The sequence below is a fragment of the Stegodyphus dumicola genome, chromosome 5 (assembly GCF_044657685.1).
Source record: "Stegodyphus dumicola isolate Sdum_Otavi_A_Nest chromosome 5, ASM4465768v1".
Taxonomy (NCBI): Eukaryota; Metazoa; Arthropoda; class Arachnida; order Araneae; family Eresidae; genus Stegodyphus; species Stegodyphus dumicola.
The window spans coordinates 29487746-29511938 of record NC_140772.1 but is presented as its reverse complement, the minus strand read 5'-3'; the positions used below and the strand labels follow the sequence as shown (position 1 = coordinate 29511938).

Below are 24193 nucleotides of genomic sequence, written 5' to 3'. Positions count from 1 at the left end.
TTTAAATGACGATGGATAGTTGATGACAATTAATTATCCTCTACTCAACTTTTCAGCAGCATTTCTTTCAATTGCAGCTTTTAACACATGATTATAAAAATGAGTATAAAGAAGATAAAAAGGATGTCCACAATGGCTTACGTCTTTTAAATGAAAATCACCTTGTTCATATTTACAGAAGGATTTTGGGCACTTGCAGATATTCAAAAAAATACCTTTACCATACATTTTGTGTAATAATTTCTTGCCCTTCTGTCATTTTTATACTCATACAGGTATAGGATGAAACAAAGCCAGTACCTGTGCATACAGATAAGGATATTAAGTGTTGCCAAGCCTTGCTAACTGTTAAGCTCCCACCCCAAATGAAATTCCAAGGAATAACACCTCAAGGTGCTGTGTGAGTGTCTCCGACCTCTTTTCCCTTAACACCCACCTCATATTTTGAGTGGCCCCTTGCTGAACAGGCACTGTATGTTTATTAACGTCCATGCTTTTTATGGGGTTTGAACCTGGGTCCTTTGGTATGGCCATCAGAGTCTCTAAACACTATCTGGTTCGCTTTATACTCTTGCAGCGTGACATGTTTGAGGTATTCTTTTAGAACTACCATTTTTTGTGAGAGGCTGTTAAAGCAACAAATTAGTACTCATGTGCTTTGCAAGAAATTATCTGTAAAAAGCTGTCTTTATTCAGTATTATTCTGTTACATCTGCGAAATGTGTTAGAAAACAAGTTCTCTCTGAAAATCGACTTTACTTATAAGATGGCTTAATATTTGAGGTTTTTTTTTTTTTTTTTTTTTTGTTAGAATGGAAGTATAAATTCTTATTTAGATTTTGTTAGTGTGCAATTATATCAAATTTTAATTCAAGCAGAAAGGATGACGAATTTTTATATATATTAAAAAAACTTTGCCTAAATAAAGCCTTTTGTTCTTATGTAAAAGATAACTTCAATAATTCTCTACTATAACAAGCTCCAAAATTTCTTACTTATAAACTAAAAATGAAAGAAAAATGCATGGCGTTTGGAGAATAGTATGATACCCAATCATAAAAAGCACGCTTTCCAGCATCCAACAATAAAATCTGTTTCAGAGCAGGGTCTTATGCCTGTGGTTAATCTTCTGTCAATAAATCTTGATATTTGGCTTTGTAGTAATTGCTGGCCCCTACAGTTATACTTGCATTCTTCATGACTGTGATTTCCAGAGAGTATTGCAGCAACCCGAAGAACTATCATGAATTTTTCTGGAAGGATGTGAGCTTTTAATTTTTTGTTTTGTTTAATTTTCTTCATCTCCCCCAATGGCTGGATGGAAATGGCTTCCTTTTTGTTTCAACTGCAAAAGAATTAAAACAAATAGATGTCTACGTTGCTCTTTTTTTTTTTTTTTTTTTTTTTTTTTGGTGGTAGAGGGTAATCCTTTTCCTGCGGGGAAAGTTCTTAGGGGCTACATTTGTTTGTCACTTTAATTTTTACTACATTTTGCATCATGTATTTATTAAATTTGCAAAGAAATGTAGTAGAAGCAATCAATCATTTTTAGGTGTGGGGCATTTTGGCAAAAAAAATCACAAGTGCTCCAGTTGACAGACAGTGAAACTGTACATGACAGAGAATGTCTGATTGAAATATAATGGTAACAACTGCCAGCAAAGTGTTAGCATCAAAACTAGAAATCCGTTCAAGAGTCAGCAGAGTTCATATAGTGGTAAAAAAACAAGCTATGGAAAGTAACAACTTATTTCGTGCGATTTTGAGTGTGATTGCTGCCAGAATAATACCTGCCAGAAATAAAAAGCCTTATTTAATCAAGCTGTGAATATTAAAAATATATTTCGTTACCAAAAAAATAGTTTATTATCAGTATGTTGTATAATAAATACCCTTGTACATAATTTTTCTTGAATTCTATCTGTATGAACGCAAAAATTATTTTTCCATTTTTTCTGACTATATTCAGCACCAAATGAGTTTACTTGTTTCTTCTGATTAAATGGATTGGAGCTTTTTTTTTCTTTTAATTTTTAGGAGCATATTAGCTCTTTTAAAAGTGCTCCTGTTGACAGTTTAACATGGAGACTTGCATTAGCTATGTGTCAAGTTAATCATAGCTATGGTGGCTTACCAGCTGTAGCACAACTGTGGCAGGACTTTCTTTTAGAAATGCGTCATCGCTGGGAAAACAACTACACCCTTCCGTGGTATGTGTGATTTTTCTCTATTATATATATATTTTTTCTGTATAGTAATACGTTTTCTGACAAGGTTTTTTAAACTTGTTATAATCACAGTAGTAACAGGAATCTGTAAATTAACTTTCAAATACGAATTTTTGTATTGTTTTATCTAATTATTAATTGCAGGTTTTAATGTATCTAAATGTAATTGAAAAATTAAGCTCTTGTAATTAAATTTAATATTCACAATTTAAAAACAGGAATTTAAGATCAATGTTATTGGTCTATATAAGGGGTTCCCAACATTTTTGTCCCTAAGAGCACATTCTAGAATATCTGTTGGACGGCAGACACCATTTACTTTTTCGAGGTGAATTTATAGTTGGATAGAGTTAATATACATGCAGATAAAAAAAAAAGACATTGGTCGCAATTCACTTTGTGCTGGTATTTGTGTTGGATGCAATTTCTATTTCATTAAAAATGAGAAAACTTTTACATAGAATTTTATTGAAAACTAAAATATTTTTATTGTGATCACATAGTGGCGGGCTTATGTTAGACGATCGGCAGGCGCCACAGTGTCCACGGGCATAGGTTTGGAAACCCCTGATATAGACATATGCAAACATCGACTGGGTAAACATCTATTGCAAAGCTAATTTATAGAGTAGCTCATATGCTAATGGTCATAACAGAGCTTGATTAACTATCAAGCAAAAAAAAAGCATATGCTTAGAGCATCAACAGAAAGTGAACCACAAAAAGGTACGTAGGGACCCAGGAAAGGGGGGCACTACGAAAATTTCCCAAAGCCAGTTTTACCATAAAATGAATTTAAAAAAAAAACCCGAAAGAGAAGAAAAATGGGGGGGGGATGGCATAAATGCATGTGATACCGCCAAAATCTTCTAAGTGCTTAGGTCCTCCTAAATGTTTCAATCCAGTCTTGGTTCATTAGTTTCTTAAGCTGGAGTTTTACCAATGCAAGGAATACTTCCTTATTATTAAGGCACAATTATTTAAGCATTTAAGTGTTATTATTATATTAATGTAAAATATATTGTTTTATTATTATTTTTTTTGATTTAATAGATAAGTGATTCCAATAGGAATAACTTTAATTCACTTTCAGCAGCATATTATAAAAAATAATGAATAGACAGTAAATGTACGAGGGTTGGAACTTTAGTAGTGGCAACTATTTATTTACAAGGAATACAAAAGTGATTCATGTCACCATGTTTTACAGTCCTTCAATATAGTCGCCAGCATTGTGTGAAACCCGTTTCCAACGATGTGGAAGTCGCAGAATATCTGTAGCAGCGCCTGTTTTGTTGATAGTTTGAATGGACCGGTCTACTGCCGCAAGAATCTCAGGAACAGTTTGGAAGCGAGTGCCACGAAGTGGTTCTTTCATCTTAGGAATTAAGTCATAGTCACGAGCGCTTAGATCTGGGGAGTATAGTGGATGGTAAAGCACTTACCAGCCCCATCGCTTGAACAAATCAGTCACAGCTTGCGCTGCATGCGGCCGAGCATCGTCATGCAAAATGCGAGGACCGTTCTGCAGAAAGTGTCGCCGTTTTTTTTCTCAAAGCTGGTCGGAGATTTTGCTCTTTCGCGCTCATAGCGCTCCAGGTGGGTTCGGGCAGCATCGTATCGTAGCCATTTCTGCATTTCCCGTCAATTGATGTGGAACCCATCGTGAAGCAATTTTTCTCATGGACAGGCGTTCCTTCAGAATGTACAGCACAGTCGTATGCGCTAATCCTGTTTGTCCGGCCAGCTGACGAATCGTTTGACGGCGATCACTGTCCATTAGTGCGGCAACAGCTTGCTCGTCTGCATCGCTGACACTCGGACGACCTGGCCGCAGCATGTCTGCCACATTTTGGTGTCCTTCATTGAATGCTTTCAGCCATCTTGCTACGGTTTTGTAAGGCAATGCAGATTCTCCGCAAGCCTCTTGAAGCCCTTGATGACACTGTCGTGCTGTACGACCTCTGGCACATTCAATATTTATCCAACATCGTTGTTCTTGTTTTGAAAACATCCTGACAACACTTACTTTAGACCGCGAGCTAATACAAGGATTCGTTCTTCGTGTCATTCCGCATGCGCGTGACGTAGGCAGGAGGAGTCTTTTTGCTGAGAGGTAAGGTAGGTATGTAGTTTACGTGTGGTATACGCGATAGTCTTTGGTTTTGTTGCGTAGCGTTTTTTCAGCTGTGTTGCCACTATTAAAGTTCCAACCCTCGTATATAGCATTACAGTATAAAGTCTGATATCCGGAAGTGTCGGGACTAAGGCGATTCCGGATTTTAAATTATCAGTTTAAATCTAGTAAGATTACATGTAAAAATTATGAAATTGAAAATATGAAAAGGTTGTTCCTGAAATAATGAATCATTTATGATTTTAAAGGAATCATAATTGACCCCCCCCCAAACAAAAGTCAGCAAGCTTCAATATGTATTTATTTGTTTTATTAAACATTTCTTTTAACGTTTGTTGCTTATGCTTTTTTTTTTTTTTTTTTTTTAGCAGACATAATTTCTTATTCGGTTAGAAAGCCCCATTGTTCAAGGTTCTGTAATCGCGGTGTCGAAAATTCTCACTAAACTGTCATTCGAAATCTTTTCATCCCCAAAAATTACTTTGTCACAAACGGTTGCGATATTTTCTGGGTTTACAACTATACTTTACGTTTCGCCGTCCGCTAGTTGATTCGGGTATTGTCATCGTAATGAAAAACTTCGGCTGGAAACATTTCATTTATTATCATTTCTTCACAAATTGAATTAACTGGAAAATTTTACCATCCATAGCATTGAAAAATCTACTTAAAAATAAGGGTGCTATTTTCCTAACTGCAGAGTCATAGCTAGAGTTTTCAGCGCCCAGGGACAACTGAAGATTTCGTGCCCGTACTGTTTGCCAAGGATGGAAAACATTTAATTCTAAAATTTCGTAATATCAATTTGGCGCCCATTGGATGCTGCGCCCGGGGACAGATGTCCCCCTTGCCCCCCTCTAGCTACGCCCTTGCCTAACTGTGAAGTCGCTTTTTCGTAAGCCCGAATTGCACCAGTGCCGTTTTTTTTGCGCAAAGGTCACAGTAGGAGACAAGTACCAAATGTTTGCTTTCGCTTTCACGCTACAGCTCCAGAATTAAACAAGACAACATTTCGAACGTGAAGTGAGTCCCAGAGAACCCAATATTGTTTTGTTGTAGGACTACAGGTCGAAATGTCATGCCAGTTAAGTTTCCTATTTGAACACTCAATTAAGACATTAATGGGTTTAATGTTACCGTCTTCCAGCTAGTCTTTTTGAACTCTTCGTCAATCAGTGGTTCTCGATCAGCCGATGTTGGAAGTTGTAACTTAACGGGCGACCGGATTAACCAAGTCGTATTTCCCTTCGACCCTATAATTATATCGGCAGCTTTTTGGGCAGGGTCTCCCTCGCTGTTTAAAAGACTCTAGCATCGGCTTTTCTGTGTGATGATCCTTTCCGATGACGTATGGAGATTTCTTATTCCAGAGTTTCTGTAACCATCTAGCTATTTGGCCTTCGTGATTCTTGAAATTTAAGAGCAAAGTCAACCATGCATGATCTCTGCCGAGCAGGAATTGATTACGCAATAATTTATCTCCGGTTTAGATAGACTCTTGCTCCGGTATCTTACGATACGTTCTTAACCGTTTATTTCTTGGGACAAATCAGCACCGATACTTATTTCTCGCATCCGTGTAAGAATAAATGCTTTCTCGAGCTGAGGAGACTTTAGGATGGTAGCAGATGTTAAAGCTTCTTTCAATTTGTTAAATGCATCCTGACATTCTTTTGTTTACAAGAACTTTTGCTTGCTGTCTGTCAGTTTGTGCAGGGACTTGCGATAGAAGAAAAGTCGTTCACACAATCCTCTATAGTAGGTGCAAAGCCCCAGGAAATTCTCAGCTCATGGACATTTTCGGGAAGTCTCTTTTCTGTAATTGCGGGCACTTTTTCTGGATACGTACACGCACCTTCGGCAGAGATGACATGTCGGAGGTAAACCACTTCCTGTCTGAACAATTTACATTTGACAGGACTTAACTTTAGATTGGCTTCCTTCAATATCTGAAGCATCGTCGTAATATTTTCTAAATGCTGTTCAAATATTTTCTTGACGATGATAATGTGATTCAGGTATTTGAGACCTCGCAACGCGGTCTCTGTGAGTAGTTCAAATTTTGCTGGCTCGTTACATAATCCAGACGTCATCAGCTTGAACTTCCGTGTCTTGTTCCTTGTTCGGTAGTAAATGCCGTTTTTTCTCGGTCATCAGGGTGTGTCTCTATTTACCAATATCTGCTCTTTAAATTCAAGTGTCGAAAGAATGTCCAGAATATCGCCAATTCTAGAAAGTGGGCAGCTGCTTTCTTCGTAACATCGTTCAACCAGCTATAGTCAATGCAAAATCTCGTCAAGCCAGGACGATATGAGAGGCCCACCCCTTGCTGAAGGCTTGATAATTTCGCTTTCTTGCATGTCCTTTAGAAGTTTTCTTATCTCTTCCTGTTTAGTAATCAGTAGACGTCTTGAATGTTTCTTGATTGGCGTATGATCCCTTGTATCAATTCTGTGCTATTTGCCAAACTTGTTCGACCTACGTCAGTATATGAGCGGGAGAAAATGTCATGAAATTGTTAAATGATATATTTTGCAGCACTCCCCATTTCATCGCTTAATTGTGCATTCTTCAATAACTCCTATATTAGGCTCTCCGAAGACACGAAGATCGGCGGACTACTCGTTCGTTTAACGCAACTCACTGGAGTACGTGCTGTAAGCAATTCACCTTTTCTAATGACTTCAGCCTTATCGTTTACGTTGACAACTCTCACCGGGTTGATGTTTCTCGATAGATCGATGAGCGCCGAGGTTATTACTCTTTTCGAGCTGTTACAGTTCTTAGGGTATTCCATTATGCCATACTGGAAATTTCTATTTTAAGCTATGGATGCAGGTTGTAAAAATTCTCTTATTCCTGTTACTGTGATAACATCTTGAGCTATGATTCGATGAACGGATTTAGCTCCTTCATCTTTTAATTCCGAACAGGGTTATGTCCTGAGAGGCAGAATGCAGTTCGTTATTTTTTAAAGGTCCAAGGGAAATTTATATTTCCTTAGAAAGTCTAACCCGACTATGCAAGGCTTGGTAATATCTGCCATACATGCCGTGAAATAGTAGGCGACCCTTCCAAACTTGATGTCAACGTTTATCTTTTCAACGATGTTGATTTTATCATCGGACACTCTGGAAGGTAACGCAGGGTGGTGTCCAGATGAGTTTACCTTTCAGTCGTTGAGTCAAATATTTTCGGATGATGGTAACATTGGCTCCTATATCGATGCTAATACTGCAAGGGACTGACTCCCTTTATATGTCCCATGATGAAAAGTCTGTTAGCGACACTACTCATTTCAGAAATCTGAAGTGCTTTAAAATGAGGCTTCTCAATATCTGACAACCTCCGCCTGCGAGATAGCCACTAAGTTGTTTCTTGCCTCGTTGCTAGGAAACGATCTTAGCTTCCATACCTTGGAGGGTATTGAGCACTTTTTTCATAGATAGCCTTCACCGCCACAATTCTAGCACTTTAGAATTGGTTTGTTACCACTTTTATTCCATTTCAAGGCATTGATTTCCCAAGTTAAATCCACTAGACCAGAAGTCAGTGGATGTATTGGCTCCTGCACATGAGTAGCTCTGATTGGGTGTCGGTCGTTATATGTTGCTCGCTCGGCTGCCTCGAATTACATGGCGTATGCTAAAGGGGGCGCTGTTTAGATCCTTGACATTATCCATTTGCAGTGCTTTCTGTACCTCAGGATCTCGCATGCATCGACGAAGAACTGCAGGGACAGGATTTCCCTTTTTTCCGTTGGGAAGCCCGAAAAAGTGAGGTGAGAGTGCATTTCAACATCCGTAGCGAGTTCCTGGAGTGTTTCTGTGGGCTTCTGTTGGCAGGATTTCGGTTGAAGCCTGCTAGAGTCCTTGAAATACTTCTTAATAAACCGGAGCTACTACGCGCCGGAAAAAGTGTCGAAGTCTAGGCTCTGTTTATGGGACAGAATTCGAAGGATATCCGCTGCATCTGCTTTGAGAGAAGCAGTGAGATTGCGGTCCTTAGTTTCAGAATCTCATCCATTTGCGTTTGTCACTATAGAGAACTGAGTGTTGTGGACTTGCCATGAGGTCTTTCCATCATAAGCGACATAAGCTTTAGAAGGGTTGGGAAGACATAGGCGCGAAATTAAAAGCGTCAGAATTGCGTCCACCTGTCACTATGTATTTCTTTGAGCTGTCAACTTCCTTGGTGACAGCAGCAGAAACTCTTTCATCGATTTGTAGTTCGAAAGCAGAAGCCTTTTCCTCATTTTTTTTTCCATTTCAGAATTTCTCGGATTTATTTTTCGACAGCAGAAAACCTTCTTTCAAATTGTTGTTCGCCAGCAAGAACTCCTTCCTCAGTTTTCCCAACTTTATTCTGAACGATGTCTATTCTGCCTTCCATAGCCTCGATTTTTTTTCTATTGCAGTGATTTCTCTTTTCATTTCCTCTTGAACTGCTTGAATCGTATCTTGAACTGACACGGCCCCTTTTATCTCTCCTTGAACTACCTTCATTTCTTCTTAGCCGCTGCCATCTCTTTTTGAACTGCTTTCATCTCTTCTTTAGCGGAGAATTGACGGCCCTTTAGTCTTTTCTTGGAATGCAGCAAGCTTTCTCACCAGATGTCTTATTTGCTCCTTCATTGCTTGGTATTCAATCCCACTTCTAACACACACACACACACACACACGCACGCACATACACACACACACACACACGCACACATACACACACACACCAAAAAAAATTGTTATGGATTAAATTTTTTTTCCAAAAGGAACACTTTGCAGTTCTGGAAATTTCCACGGAAATACTTGTAAAACTTTTCGGTAAAGCAAAGTACAGTTAGTAGTTACCCCTTCAGACTGCTAAGAACTTTAAACAATGCAACACAAAGCGCATTTAAAGAGCAAAGTTCGCACGGAGATCCGCTTGTACTCCGAAGTCAGCTCTGAACTGAAGCAAACTGAGAACTAATTCTGTCTCTGGTCTTACATAGTTTTACCCCAACCGCCGAGAAATCTCTAGTACCTTCCATTTTTCGAAATTATTGGAAGGCATATACGGTTAAAGTTACATATAAGGGTCGGATAATTATAGTGATAAATTGCAATTATTCAATAACAGCACCAATTACAAGGACCGGACCAAAATGTCGCCAAGTTTGGTGATTCCTCGCCAATTTAAGGAGATAGCCATTTACGTCAATGTTAAGTAGATTTGTTCTTATAATAATATTCTCCCGTTAAAGCTTCGCTTTCTTAAAGCCATTCATGTTACATTACACAAAATTCGTAACAATGTTTATTAATAAATTAACATTTCACGTAATTTCATTGAAATAATATAGCAAAAAACATATGATATCAAGCATGAAAGGAAGGTAAATATTTTGAAAGTAATCTCAGGTAAATCATTATCTCAGGTAAAATTGCACTTTTATTTTGCCTTCTAATCCATTTAAGATTTCTTCACCGGATAAGTTGACATGCAAATATTTCTGTTCCTGAGCGGATTGTATTTCGACAAGGAAGGGAGGCTTCTGAAGGCTAACTGCGTATTTTAATTATTATGGATATAGCAAAGCAAGTATTCAATAGTTTGTAACATTGTCAAATTTATTTGCTGCTAAAAAGAGATAGTTATACAGATATTTACTATTTAGTATATTTATTTAGGATAAAAACAGATAGTTATATAGTTTTTATCTGTATAATAGTTTATAAATTCTACGCCGAATACAAGGTTGTCGATTTGCCTGTTTTATTTTCCACGTTTGCGTGTTTCTCTTGCATCTTGAACTGTACGGATGGCCCACCAGCGGCCGAGCGGTAAAGTCGCTGAACACTGGTAATTCGGTCCGAGGTTCGAATCCCGCGAACGGGCTGGCTGCATGGGTGTTTTCGTGGTTTTCCCCATGTGTAACGTGTATACGAGCCAGTTTCCCTTAGAAAGTCCTCCACGAAGGCATCCCTCCCCCTTAGGCAGATAGCCCTAGTGTGCTTTGCCATAATTAAATACACCAACACCAACACCTTGAACTGTACGGTACTTGATTAAATACTAAATATTTACAAAATTTGCATATGACTAACACCTAGGAGGGTTTTGATGAATAGTGCGAGGCCGTTTATTGGAGCATAAAAGTGTAGCCACAGCATAAGAAAATCAGTCTCCAATTTTTTTCTTATAAAATTTATGAACAATTGTGAGAATTTTCACGTCAGGTGGCTTTATTTCCAGATTTGAATGTGACCATGTTTTTCACAAACTAAGATGCATTTTAGATTATTTATCTTGAAAACGTTGTAATAATTTTCGAGGCGATCTAGCAGTAGCAGCCCGAGCTGATACTGCGTATCGTATTTGTATGTATAAGATTCTTTTTGTTTAAGTGGTGAGGTGATAGGATAGGTCTACCGGTGATAGTTTAAGTTCTGCCGATTAGAGAACATATGCTTTATGAGCTTTGTATTGGATGATTTCGAAAGCGAAGTAAGGACGTTGTAGGGTTTATATTTATTTTAACTAACATTTATTTTAAGTTTAAACTACCTTTCCTGTTAAGCCTTACTTTCCCCTGGAACTGCCAATGCCAGAGTATGTAAATTTTAGTAGAACGCGCAAAGATTCAAATTATCAGCGGAAGTATTCTGAGTTAAATAGAAAGGAAACGAGTTCGATTTGTGCTGTTCTTACTTCACGAGCGCGGAGGTAGTTGGCCAGAAATTGAAGAACCCCGCGTTTCGGCCTGTGTGCTTGCCTGGAAGTATTGTTAATCGTTCAATGGAATCTTCAAGTGTGCTGAATTAGCAGCGGTATTGTAAAACTCGGTGAGGTTAGTTACTTTTAGAGAACCTCGTAGTTAGAGTCTTGTCTTTAGTTTCTTTTCAGGTTATTATTTTTATTTGACCGCCGAGTTGGCGCAGTTTGTGAGCGTCAAGAGCACGCGCTTGTAATTTATTACGTTGAATAAAAAGGGACTTAAACCCTTAACAAGACTCTGTCTTTTATCCAGTTTTCACAGTCACCTCTTGGTTGCGTGCAAGTTGGAGGCGCGCAACGCTACAACGTTTCACCATTGAAGGAGCCTTCGCCCTGAAAGACACTTGCTCTCCCATTCAAAGTTTGCAGAACTAAATTACTAGAGGCTACGCAAGGGGACGCCGTCGCCCTCGGTTGATGTCATGGAGGTAGGAAGTAACCATGGAGGTAGTAGGAACCCTTTCCTACCTCCATGCTTGATGCAGAGGGATTAAATCCGAATGCAGTTGGTGGAGTCCGACGGGCGACGGAACGAATCGATCCACAGGGCCGGTTACTGAAACACCAAGCGTTTAATTCCACAAGGTTTACTGTGAGTGGGGTCACACTCACCCTCACAGTTAATAAATTTCACAAGTATAGTCACAAGGTTGACATCGCCGTCCTTCCACACCGGCCAAGGGGAGCTCATCCCGTCTCGGACAGCTTTCGACATCAACCATGTAACATCCTCACAGGCATAAGGCAGACAAGAGAGTACCATATGGCCCCTGCCGAGCCTGAACCAACCACCGAAGAATCGATGGCTGTAATCCTTTGAAAAGTGAAGTGAGCTGTATGCAAACGGTGCGTCTTTTTGCAAGAAGACTTCTCTCACGTAGTCTTGTGGAAGCATTAACTCTTGAAACCGGGGTGTCTGTAACCTTATGGGTAAAGTTGAAAAGCTGGTGCACTCCTCCTACACCTCGTAGAAAAAGTCAAATATCGATTTTCATTTGACGTCGCGGCTTTTGGATGACTTTGACCAGATTTTCTCTCTGCGGATCCAATATCTTTAAACTGTTTTTCTTTGCACATGACACTGAGCGTTATATTAAAGGTTTTAACATTTTTCTGGTCCTGCTTCCAGCCTTTCGACGATTTTCCACCTCATTCTATCAAACGCCAGTGGTTTCTTCCTTAAATTGTTTGAGGGAGAAACCAGGAAAAGTCGTCGGGGATTGCGAGCAAACGAAGCGCAAAAAATGCCATTTGCATTCTTAACGACTCTTTCCTTAACACTTCGCCTACATTTTCGTCAGGGTTGCCACGCTACCTGGAAAACCGGGAGAACCGGGAAAAGTCAGGGAATTCGAAAATTGACCAAAATATTCAGGGAAAAGTCAGGTAATTTAAGTATTTTTGTCAAAATCTGGAAAAGTCAGGGAAGTTCATACAACGATCCCGCCAAAAAAAGCGATTTTTGCGCCGACGTCGGAAGAGGTAACTTTTTTGGCGAAATATGTATCACGTGAGTGTCATTCGGGTAGCTGGCATAGAGCCAATTTTCGCAGCTCCAATTTGATTGTTTTTTAGAAAGGCAAAGCAACATTTTCGCAACTTTTGGTTTCCAGTATTCTCGAGAATCGCATGTGCACTAAAGAAAGTACCTGTTCTCGTATAAAACAAAATGGGTTTAATCCTAGTATACGGTACTATGGAGGTTAGAATCAAAGAATATGTATTGTAAACAAGGAAAACCTCTCTGCAACAGACGTGGCTGTGGCTCCGTTCCATCGTAGAGGGAAACAGCTGTGCATGTCTGATATATCTGTTACCAAAGCTCGAAACCGGTGTCGAAGTTCGAAGGTCACGTTATCAAGAGTTCATAAAATGAATATCGTATTTCTTTAACCACTTGCGCTAAAAAGACGTGCCACGCACGTCAAGATGCTTTTGTCTCAAACCGCGAGCGACGTGAACACCACGTCGATAAGCATTTATCGCAAAAATGAAAATAACGTGGTGCACACGTCGCCTAACAACGAGATTGTTTATTTCTCGAGTTACAGCTCTGGATTGCACTCGCAGATGCGGAGCGGCGTAAATGAGACACTTTACCGCTTGTTATATTGTATCGCACGGCACCGCAACCGTGAAGTTTAGTCTTAGCGCAAGTGGTTAAACTCTAAAGGAAAAGAAAATATTTTTTTGCGCAAGTAAATTAATTCATGGATTAGTTATTTTCAGAGAAAAAAAAAAAAAAAAAACTACGAAAATCCGTTTTTAAAATTATTGCGAAAAATCCAAGAAGAAACGTCCTTTGATAAAACGTTTCTTCTTGGATTTTTCGCAATAATTTAAAAACGGATTTTCGTAGTTTTCTTTTTGTCAAAGAGCGTTTCTTCTTAACACGTGTTTCTCAATTTCCTGTACACATCGCGGAGAGGGAAATTCTGACCGCCAGGTTCCGTCGCCAAATCCCTTGGGAAATTTTCCCTCCGCATTCTAGCGGCGTAATAGCATTTTACTTGTATGGAACCTTTTCTTCTTTACATAGACGTTCTTTGGTTAGAATAATAATGGGATTTGGCGACATCTTGATGCGCAGTAAACGGTTCATTTTGGTCTTGGCGACAATTTTCAAATTCGTGCCAAAGGCTTACCGTATACTAGAATTTTACCGCAAAATCTTTTTAAATCCCTTTTTTTTTCTTTTTAATAAATACCTTGCCATTTTGCAGTAAAATAAAAAAATAGTAATCAGTCATCTAGGCTAGCCATGTAATATAACTATATTCGCTAAAATATAGATGATTATTCTAATTCAATTTTTAAGTAATTATTTTTATGTTATTCATATACATAAAAATAATTACTTAAAAATTTATATAATTAAAATTCATATAATTTAATGTTGCTTCTTCCCTCTAAATTTATTTATTATTAGTAAATAATATTTCCAAATTTCAGGAAATTTTCTCTGGCATAAACCTGAAATTAATTATAGCAGTATGATGACATACCATCACGAAATTTAATGCACATATTTTTTCCTTATGTATGCTGCAAAATAAATATAAAATACCTCAATTTATTAAAATTGATTTCTTTCTTTCGTTTAGCTGCAGAATGTCTGCAAAAAAAGCCTTATTTTATTCCAGATTGGGAAGATTCTAATCTCAGTCTTTAGTGGAGGAAACAACAACTATTATAATTATATTTGTGTTTTCAAGTGTTAAGGTTTTAAGAACATACCTCACGCAAATTAAATTTAGCTAAAATCTAACCTAACTATTTAGCATTGCGTTGTGATTTATGGACCGGATTAGCCTCGTGTTGAACTGGTGATGATCATGAGTAATAATTAAATAAAACATACATTTGTTATCCAATATATATATCTTAAATTTTATTAAGTTTCTTAAGTGGAAAACTAAACAAAATTATCAAACAAAGTATATCAAGAATAATTAAGAATAAATGTCCTCTGGGATTTATTGAATAATTAAGTGAATTTGCTACACAATACAAGTAATACCATAACTAATTTACCTCTTAGCACAGCCAATGTACATTACGCAGATAGACTGGAATTTTCTTGAAACACACCTGGAAAACCTGGAAAAGTCAGGGAATTTCATTCTCCTGTTTGAGTGGCAACCCTGTTTCGTGTACACTATTGTAATGGACACAAAACATCTGCATTTATTCTTTTTAAAGATGAATTTTTTCTTTCTTTCAGTACTTTTCGAGAAAATTGCCAAATTATGAAAATTCTCGTAATTTTGAACACTAAGAGCACATTTGGAAACTAAATACTAAGAAACACACTTGGAAAATTATTTCTTAGACTTTAATTGGGCATAATGATCTTTTTTTTTTTTTTTTTTTTTTTTTTTTTTTTTTTTTTCTTCTTTTCTCTTTTTAACAGACGTATTTTGGGGTTGTTCTTTGATCTGGCGAATTACTGTTAAAGGAATTCTAAGAAAATATATATGTGTAGCTTTTTTATGTATAGTTCCGAGAAGTAATTTAATTTTCAAGCTTCTCCGTCGCAGCCATATTCTGCAAGGTCAAAATCCCCATTTTATTTTTCATACGAGTCGTTTTATCTTCATACGTATATAGCTTCGAGCAACCGATTAATAAGGTATGTAAGTCTTTCCTTCCATGCTACCAACGAATGCTTCATGAATCTAGACCATATGAATCGCGTTATGGAGTTGATTGACTTCCCCAGGGCCATTAATCGGGAAAAGCTGCATTTCCAGGTGGATGAAAGGTATCTTTCTTTTATAGTGTTCTGTCGCTGGTCCTGGATATTATCATTTATGTTACATTGAGCGGTACTTCTGAAATACTGAATCTCTACGAATTCGACCAAAGAAAAGATAAATTTGTATGAAATTCTCAGAGTGAATTTAAATTAATATTTTTTTTCCATGATTTCCGTGCGAAAAAAGAAAAAAAAAAGTGTTTTATGAATTTTTTAACAAATTATTTAATTAGGAAAGGCATAAAATAATAAAAATTATATATTTTGGGGGACTTATTTCGTAATAATTTTTTTTAATGCAGTAAAATCCCCTAAACACTTGTGACCTTCAGGTAGAAAAAAACCTGAAGTTGAAAAAAAGGGGAGAAAAAAGAAAGTAACCAGCTTCTAAAATCAAATCAATTTCTTTTGGGTGAACAAAGTTTGGGCAACGATTTAAAAGCGAGCGATGGTAACGTTGTGCATCTCCAGCGCGCGAGACTGTGTATCGGAAATTCTAAAGACATGCTCATTTTAAAATTATTTTGCGAAGTTGCTCTAGAACTGAATTTTATGTTTTAAGTCATGATATTTAATAAATAACGGTAACACACAAAATTTTATATATATATATATATAATTAAAGAAAGGAGAACAAATTAAAAAAGATTTTTGTGGTCAAGAACTTTTGCGCATTCAGCTGCAAAAATTAGAAAACAAGGTAAAAAGAATATTCTTAGTGCTTCTGATACTGTGGTTCCGGTGAAAAAAAATTTAACATAAGTAAAATAAAGTGCAATGAAAAGTGTAAACATTAAATAAACAATATTATTACTAGAATATTTACAAATAATATTCAGATCTAATTGCAAGTAACATGTTGATCAAGATAAAGCAAACTTTAAACGATAGAATAAAAGTGTGATATAAAAAAGAAAAATACAAAAACAAAAAAGCGGTAAACGGTAAGTTAGCCCAAATCGAATCTCATTATCGACTCTTCAGGGGAAATACATAATGATTTTCGAATCCAGCTAATTCCATATCGCGTTTCGTCAAAACAGGCAGTTGAAACTGTACACGAAACTCTTTTTGAATATTAACTGAAAAAACGTAGTCAAAAACTTTAGTCTCAATTCTCTATTCCATTTCCCGACGCGTCCGCTTGAAAAAACACATTAAGGTGTAAGAAAAAACTATACATAATGGCCTGGCTAGGCAAATGTACAAAATAAAATAAATAGCGATTTGCTATTAGTAAAAAATACAAGATTTTTAAGGAGGGCCTATTAGCTTATAGAGTTTAAACTTTGTGAACGAAGTTAAAAAACAAAAATTAAAATAAAAATAAAAAGCGAAGAAAACAAAAGAATTTAATGGGTCATGCTATGATAAAAAAAACCCACCTCTTTGGACGTAATTTAAAATCTGAAACCTTTTTTTTTTTTTTTTTTTTTAAACCACATAAATTTGAGATTAATTATTTACAGTTGGAGGAGCGAATTGCTAATGCTAGGGTATGAAAAGTATTGCTAACGCTAGGGCAATACATATGATGCTTGAGAAATTGGAGGGAAGGGGGAGGCGAGAAAGATTTATCTTGTCACTCTGTATTCTACTGTAACCTTATGGTGTAAGATATGGTGGGCTGTATCTTACATGCAATCAGAATTCAAGCGAAGATAATTTGTTTTTGTTGTTGGATGTTTCAAATTATTTATTGCATTTGTCAGAGGCAAACATTTTTAAAAAGAAAGAAACGGTGGTTTGTTATTCTCTAATTTTCTAGTGTTTTATTTTTAGCACCGGAGATACTATTATTTTCGATTTTCACCTTTTTTGTCCAGATCTCTTTTTATCTCCGTATCTCAATCAAAAGGATGTTGACACGAAATTATATTGCCATATTATTGTGTTATGTTAACAACATCGAAAGTCCTCGTTGGTTGAAATCACTCAGGAGTTTCAAAGTTCATCAGGCGTTAGTACTAGCCGCAGGAGTGTTCGTCGAGAGTTAAAAAAAACCTGGGATTCTGTGGTCGCGCAGCCGCTCACAAGCCGAACATCACATCCCAGAATGCGAAACGTCGGTTGCAGTGGTGCAAAGCTCACCGTCATTGGACATGTGGGAAAATGTTCTTTAGAGTGATGAATCTCGCTATCCAATCTGACAGTCCGATAGACGCGTCTGTGTTTGGCAGATGCCCGGTGAGCACTTCTTAAGTAAGTGCATCTGTACCGGCTGTAAAGTTTGATGGTGGCAGCATCATGGTGTGGGGGTATCTTTCATGGTTTGGCCTAGGTCCCTGTAGCTGGAAACATGAACTCTGAGATATAGTATGTGGGCATCGTGGACGATGCTGCTCTCCCAACTCTATGGCAATATTTCGTGGAAAGCCCGTTTCTCTTCCAGCACGATAACTGCCCCATTCACACTTCGAGACTTGCGCAGTTATGGTTTGATGAAATAGGTGTTCAAAAACTCGACTGGTTTTCTCAGAGCCCTCTAAATCCCACAGAATGTCTTTAAGACTAATTAGAACGCAGATTATGCAGCCAGCCAAATCGATCATCCTAACTGCCAGCTCTCACTTCAAGCTCATATGTGATGGACACTTTTAAGTCAATACCTATGGCCAACCTATTAAAAGCTGGTGGCAATTCTCTCCAGACGTGTGCAGGCTGTCACGATGTCATTGCAAAAATGGGACCGATATCATATTAATATATATCTCAGGACTCTCCGAGTCCGTACCTCTGGGTATCTGGTATATTTGGCTATATAGTGTATTATTATTATTATTATTAGATAGCGAAAGTTTTCAAAGACATATAAATCATAAAATTTAATAGTTAGTCTAACATTTCCCAGTATCAAGTGGTAAAAGTCCAAAATTAGACTGAAATATTAAAACTTTGGATTTTTATACCAATGAATGTTGATAATTATCAAGCATGTGGATTGCTAAAAGCTTTTCTGTCTCACTGTCATTCTGGTCTCATAGATAAGTTCTTTGCGTATTGTATTTTATGTTTCTCTTGCAATCATCTGGTTTGATTTCGGTTTCTTAGGAAGTTTGATGTTGTGTGTTAAGTGCTTTCATGAGCTTCAACAAAGAAATAGATATTTAAGAAAGGACAAACTTTTTCGGATAATTAATAAAAATGTAATACTGTCGTAAATAATGCAAAGATTCAGTGATATAAATTTTACATTAAAAAAAATCAGTTTATTGCAGCTATTTTTGTAACATTGATGAATTAAATTTTTATGACCGTAATTTATGTCGATAAAATTATTATCAGAACTATTTGATATTTTACTATTTTATCAGAACTATTAATAATTTTATCATAACTATTTGATAGATTCTGACATTTACTGTCGTTCCGTGGTAAATGCTCAAAATTTAAATATTTTTGGGGATATTTTGGATTTTAGTATCGAATGATCATAAATGTATGTATCGATAACTTCTAAAATCTACTGGTATTGAAACCCTTACAGTATGTAAGCGTAATACTGGTACTCCAAATTAAAATTTAAGAGCACTTCGTGGAGGCGTAGAATTACGTCAAGTGCAAGCTTATATGGGAGTGTTCTATTGGGAATGAACATCATGCTTTCTTGTTGAAGAATTCATCCTACATTCATGAAATTTTCTTCATCCGCATTGATCCTCCTATCTACCAGAAACAGTCGAGAATGCCAGTCGTTATATCACACTTCTTATCATCAAATGTCTGATGGTCAAATTGCCGAGCCAAGGCCAGTTGCATAATTTCTGTGCCGTGCTTTTTTCAGGGATACTCTGGTTAGTTTTCAGCTCCTGAAGCCCACATGATAAAACAGTTCACAATTCTCACGTTGATAGTTTCTATTGGCCAGTACCATTGTATTGAATAATTCTTTCCAGTTAATGCTGGCCATGTTCATTTAGAGCCCTTTTACAGCCATACTATAGTCATTCAGTTCAAAGTTTTGCTGGAATTCATGTAAGCTGCCTTTTTGAAATGGTCATAAGCGAAAAACTAAACTTCGCTTCTATCTCCGAAATGCTATTTCCTCTCACGAAAGCCGTCTATTAAACCGTATTAAAAATTACATAAATCATAAAAACTTGCCATTCTCAGAACGGGTAAAGCTCTAGAATATTCCACAAGTGTCTATTCAGAAGAGGGTAATCTGTATTTTTTTTTTTTTTTTTTTTTTTTTTTTTTCTTTTTCTGCTCCTTCATTGCGTGTTTGTGTATGTGTTACACGTTGGTAAAACACGAAGAAATAGTTAATGGCCTTAAATGAAAATAAAAACACCCTCGATTTACTAATTTATTTTTTAACTAACCCTTCAAGGAGGTTGATAAATACGATTTTCTGGCGCTGTAAAATCCTTAAAAATAGCTAAATTGAGTAACTTAAATTAACTTACTCAATTTTTGCTATACGAAAGTCACACTTTTTATATTTTAAGTTTTATAATGAGTATAACATTTTCCTTTCTGTAAATTTAGAGATGGGGGAACGTATGAAAAGTTAGGTTGCGTAATTTTTACAAAATTGAGTTTTTAAATTAGAATGAATATTTGCATTATTTAAAATATTTTTAGAAGTATATGTCTGCGACCAGCGATTGCGAAAATAAAGAATGGGGAAAACTTTTGTGGAGAGAGGGGTGTGTATATATAGAAGCAATAATCAATCACAAATTGAATTTTTACGGAGAAATTTAATTGTAGGCTTTCGTAGTAAAAGTTTCACAAAAGCCTTACAGATGAATCGAAGATGCATGATATCTACATTTAAGTAAAATCATATTCACGTGCATTAGTCATCCTTAAGTATACTGAATGTTTTCAAGATAATTAATTTCTTCATTATTGTAGTAACAAATATGATCACGGACGACAAATATAATTTATTTTGCTTTTAAAGTATATCGTTATAAAACATTTGAAAAGACTTTTGTAGAAGAAAAACTTGCTTTGAGGAAATCACATGCAGTTATATTCAATGTTTATACAATCCATGTGTATTTCGTTGTACATTTCGATGCTTCTCAAAATCATATTTACAATAGGTCTATAAAACACACTTTTTCCGTCATGCTGTTTGCACAAATTTCTGAAATCGATCATTGTCCAATGAAGACCACTATCGGATCCTTCAAAAGTCTTTTTTTTTTTTTTTTTTTTTTTTTTTTTTTTTTTTTTTTTTTAATGTGTAGTATATCTGCACGCATATGATAAGTATAATTTTGTTAGTTTTTACCATCTGTAATATTCTTAGTTACTGAAATTATAGCCTTCATTTTAAGATCGTTCTTGTATTTTGGTCTACGAACCAGCATAGCTGTTATCACTTATTGTATTCTCCTAGACGAACTTATAGTAAAGTTTTCACAAACTTTTTTTTTTAATGCGCGGAGTTTGTTGGTGGGAAGATTGGCTTATGTTGTTCATCTTATGCTGTAATCCTTCCTGTACTTGCGGCTGCCTGGCACCATATGGTTTTGGCTGATGTAAATGTCTACATCGTTGTCTTTCCATATAGATCTACTATTCCAGTCTGATTCGCATTCCGTTGAAGAACTAGCAGATGCCAAACGGCCGTTTTGTCTGTGCTTCTTTCTCTTTGTATGGCCACCGCTGTAAGGTTGGTAGCCATGGGGTCTTGTCAAGGATTTGGATCTTTGAATGTCCAGATTGTTTTGTGAGATCTGTGTAGAAGAAAAATTGTACTTATTAGTCATTTTTACAGTTATTCGAAACATCGTTACAAGAAATTTGTGATGATACATTTATATCATGGTAGTATTTTATGTTAATTAGCTAGTTATTATGAAGCGAACCTTTACTTTAACTTCTTTCCGTAGTCTTCACCAGCATGCAAATTAGTTGTATACGCATTAAAGCTGAGGGTTTGGATATTTTAGGGTTAGCGCTTCTGGCAGGTTGCCCTGTTGTCACTTACTATCGCTAGCTCTGCCAAAGTTTGTTTCGGCTTTAACATCTTTCTAGCTACCATTTAAATATCCGCCAGTATTTATCTTGAGCCAGCTTAAGTAGTCTATTATGTGTTATATCAGACTACGTCATATACATTTAAATTAAACTTTATTTTCTGTTAATTTAATTGCCCGCAAGTAGCGGAGGCTCGTCTGTCGCAAAAAAGTAGTACAGTCAAAAGTCGTTAATTCGGACACCCATAATCCGGAATGATCTATAATCCGGACCTCAAAGCTACAAATTTTCTGCGCATGCGTCGCGTTCACGCATGCGCACAGGCGTTTACGAGAGCGCGTAAGACCCTTACGGCTGCGAATATGTTTGTGCGCATGCGCGTTTAAATTGTAACGGAGTTATAATGTTGCCGATTGCGTTGTTCCTTAATCTTCGAATTGGATCCGGCTTATTATTTTTTGCAGACTGTTAGAGCAGTTTTATAAAAGTAAGCTTGAACTTTCGATTATGTCAAATAGAATTTCCGATATATATTTACTACAAAGCGAAAGTGTGTTTTGAAATCCGAAATCTGTTTATCAATTTCACGCTGCTCTGCGGCAGAGGGGGAGGGGCAGAAACGTCATTATTAGATTATGATAGATTAGAAAGATTATGTCAAATAGAATTTCCGATATATATTTACTAATATGTAATTTGTATCTACAAAGCGAAAGTATGTTTTGAGATCCGAAATCTGTTTATCAATTTCACGCGGCGGATTGGAAGTTGATCTGTCAGCACTATCCTTATCTTCAGGGCAGATGTTTTTATTTTATTTGGTTTATAATTCCATACTAAGTGTAGTATTTCATTCTATCTTTGATATGATTTAAATCAAGTTCCTTGTCATTATAATTCGCTTCCGATAGTGAAGAAAGTGACCCAGAGGTTATTGAAAACGAAAACATTTCGATTGACAAATTAATCGGTATTCTCAACACAGCAATTATAGGACTTGAACAGCGGAACTTTGTAACTAAACAAGAAATTATGTATGTTTAATAGAATTAAAGAGAAAGTATTATCACATGAAACGAAGCAACTTACATTGAAGGAAATGTTTAATAAAGTAAACAAATAAATATTAAGCTTTTTCTTTTTGTAAATTTTGATACCCTTTAGATCATAATTGTTCTTTATTTCATAAATTACGGTTTCATATTTTTAATTTTGTAATTTCTGCATGCCATCTTACCAGATTTAAACTGATGATCTATAATCCGGAAAAATCGATAATCCGGAATCGCCGAAGTCCCGACGAGTCCGGATTAACGACTTTTGACTGTACTTTCTATTCATTTTAAGAGTTCACTAAATATGTTATTTTAATCTTTTTAAGACTTGTTATTGCTTCAGACTAAAGCAATAACGCTTTTAGTCTAATAGGGTCCGCAGAACTTTTAACGCAAGACAGGCATAGCAGAACCCTGCATTGGCTCTCAACTCCATCACGAAATATGTTGAAAGATAACACAGATTTTAGACTGCGTTCTCGAAAACTTTTAGTTCTTACGGGACCAGTAAGTCTGGTGGAAAAATTCGGATTTATTGTTAACACAATAAATTATTTATTTATATACGGGCATCAGTGAAATTATCTTCCAGTTTCCATGGAAGAAGTTCAGACTTTTTTTTTTTTTTTTTTTTTTGAAACGATTTTTTACCATACTACATCCGGAAGAAAAAATAAAGCTCGGATAGTTAGCAAGAAATTTTTGAGATTTATTTGATGACACCCCGGAGTTAACACATGTTGTGAGTCACACGATCGAACCAGATCAAAACAGGAAGTAATTCCAATGTACAGCAGAACTCTACCACTACGATAAAGAGGAGATCCGTAGAAGGGCATATATCGGACATGCTGAAAAGCAAAATTATGATACTCACAAGAAGTCCGTATGTAGTAACTATGCAGAAAAAAGAACAGTCTTTCTACCACCGATTTCAGGGCCTGCTGTTTCGATATCGATTACAGAAAAGTAAACAGTATATTAAAATATTCAATTTATCTTTCACCAATTATTGAAGAGTTTATTAGAAAAATGAAATCTACAAAATATATGACCAAGTCTGGATATTTTCAGTATGTGAGAGACCGGAAGACGTGTGAAAACTGCATTTATTACAAAATGAGGGATATATTCTTTTCTTAGTGTTCGAATTCCGACCAACGGGCTGGCTGCATGAGCATTTTCATGGTTTCATGATCGCCCTCGAGTGCTTTACCATGATCAAGTAAGCCATATCAAACCATGAAAATACAAGCAGAAAGCTAAAGGTAAAAACTAAAACGAAGACAGCTAAGAGCACTAGAATCGTTAAGCACTAGAATTTTTCCTACGTAAAAAAGAAAATTCGAAAATATCAATCAAGGGGAAAACTTTGCAATAAATTAATGAAATACTGTAAAATTTAAAATATAAAAGAAAAGTTCATGAGTTTTATTAGTGTGCGAAATCAGTTTAAGGAAATCTTATGTAGTAATTTCATTAAATTATGATACATACGTAAATTTGACAAAGTGAAAATGCAGTTAAAATTAAGCAAAACAACCAGCTGTAGTTTGGCATAGATTTTAAATAAAATTCTGTCGATTTCAAGCGAGGTCATAAAGAGCCATTTGCTGCAAGAGAGAGACGGCTGCACTATGGGAGAGGCGACAACCATATTTATATTGGAAAGCAATGCGCAGAACAAAGCGAATGCGAACGTAGCGTCATCTGTCGAGAAGTTATTTGCAATCTATGCCAAACTAAGGTTACTGTTTTGCCTTATTTCATGCTGGCGGCTTTCAATTTGACTTATGTAGTTTAAGGTTTAAAAATCTTA

At 36.4% G+C, this 24193-nt stretch overlaps 2 protein-coding genes across 3 annotated transcripts in view; one reads left to right on the top strand and one right to left on the bottom strand.

Moving 5' to 3' along the window:
- Window positions 1-24193, top strand: part of Rab3GAP1 (RAB3 GTPase activating protein subunit 1) — a 391448-nt gene that overhangs the window by 65054 nt on the left and 302201 nt on the right. For both annotated transcript variants that reach the window (XM_085816530.1, XM_085816531.1), the window contains exon 15: window positions 2038-2210. In XM_085816530.1, coding sequence (XP_085672656.1) covers window positions 2038-2210 — 173 coding nt within the window. The remainder of the gene's footprint in view (window positions 1-2037; window positions 2211-24193) is intronic.
- haf (leucine-rich repeat and fibronectin type-III domain-containing protein hattifattener) overlaps window positions 20066-24193 on the bottom strand; it is a 97456-nt gene continuing 93328 nt past the window's right edge. Inside the window, exon 9 of the mRNA XM_035364512.2 lies at window positions 20066-21075. Within this exon, the coding sequence (XP_035220403.1) occupies window positions 20815-21075 (261 nt within the window). The 3' untranslated portion in view covers window positions 20066-20814. The remainder of the gene's footprint in view (window positions 21076-24193) is intronic.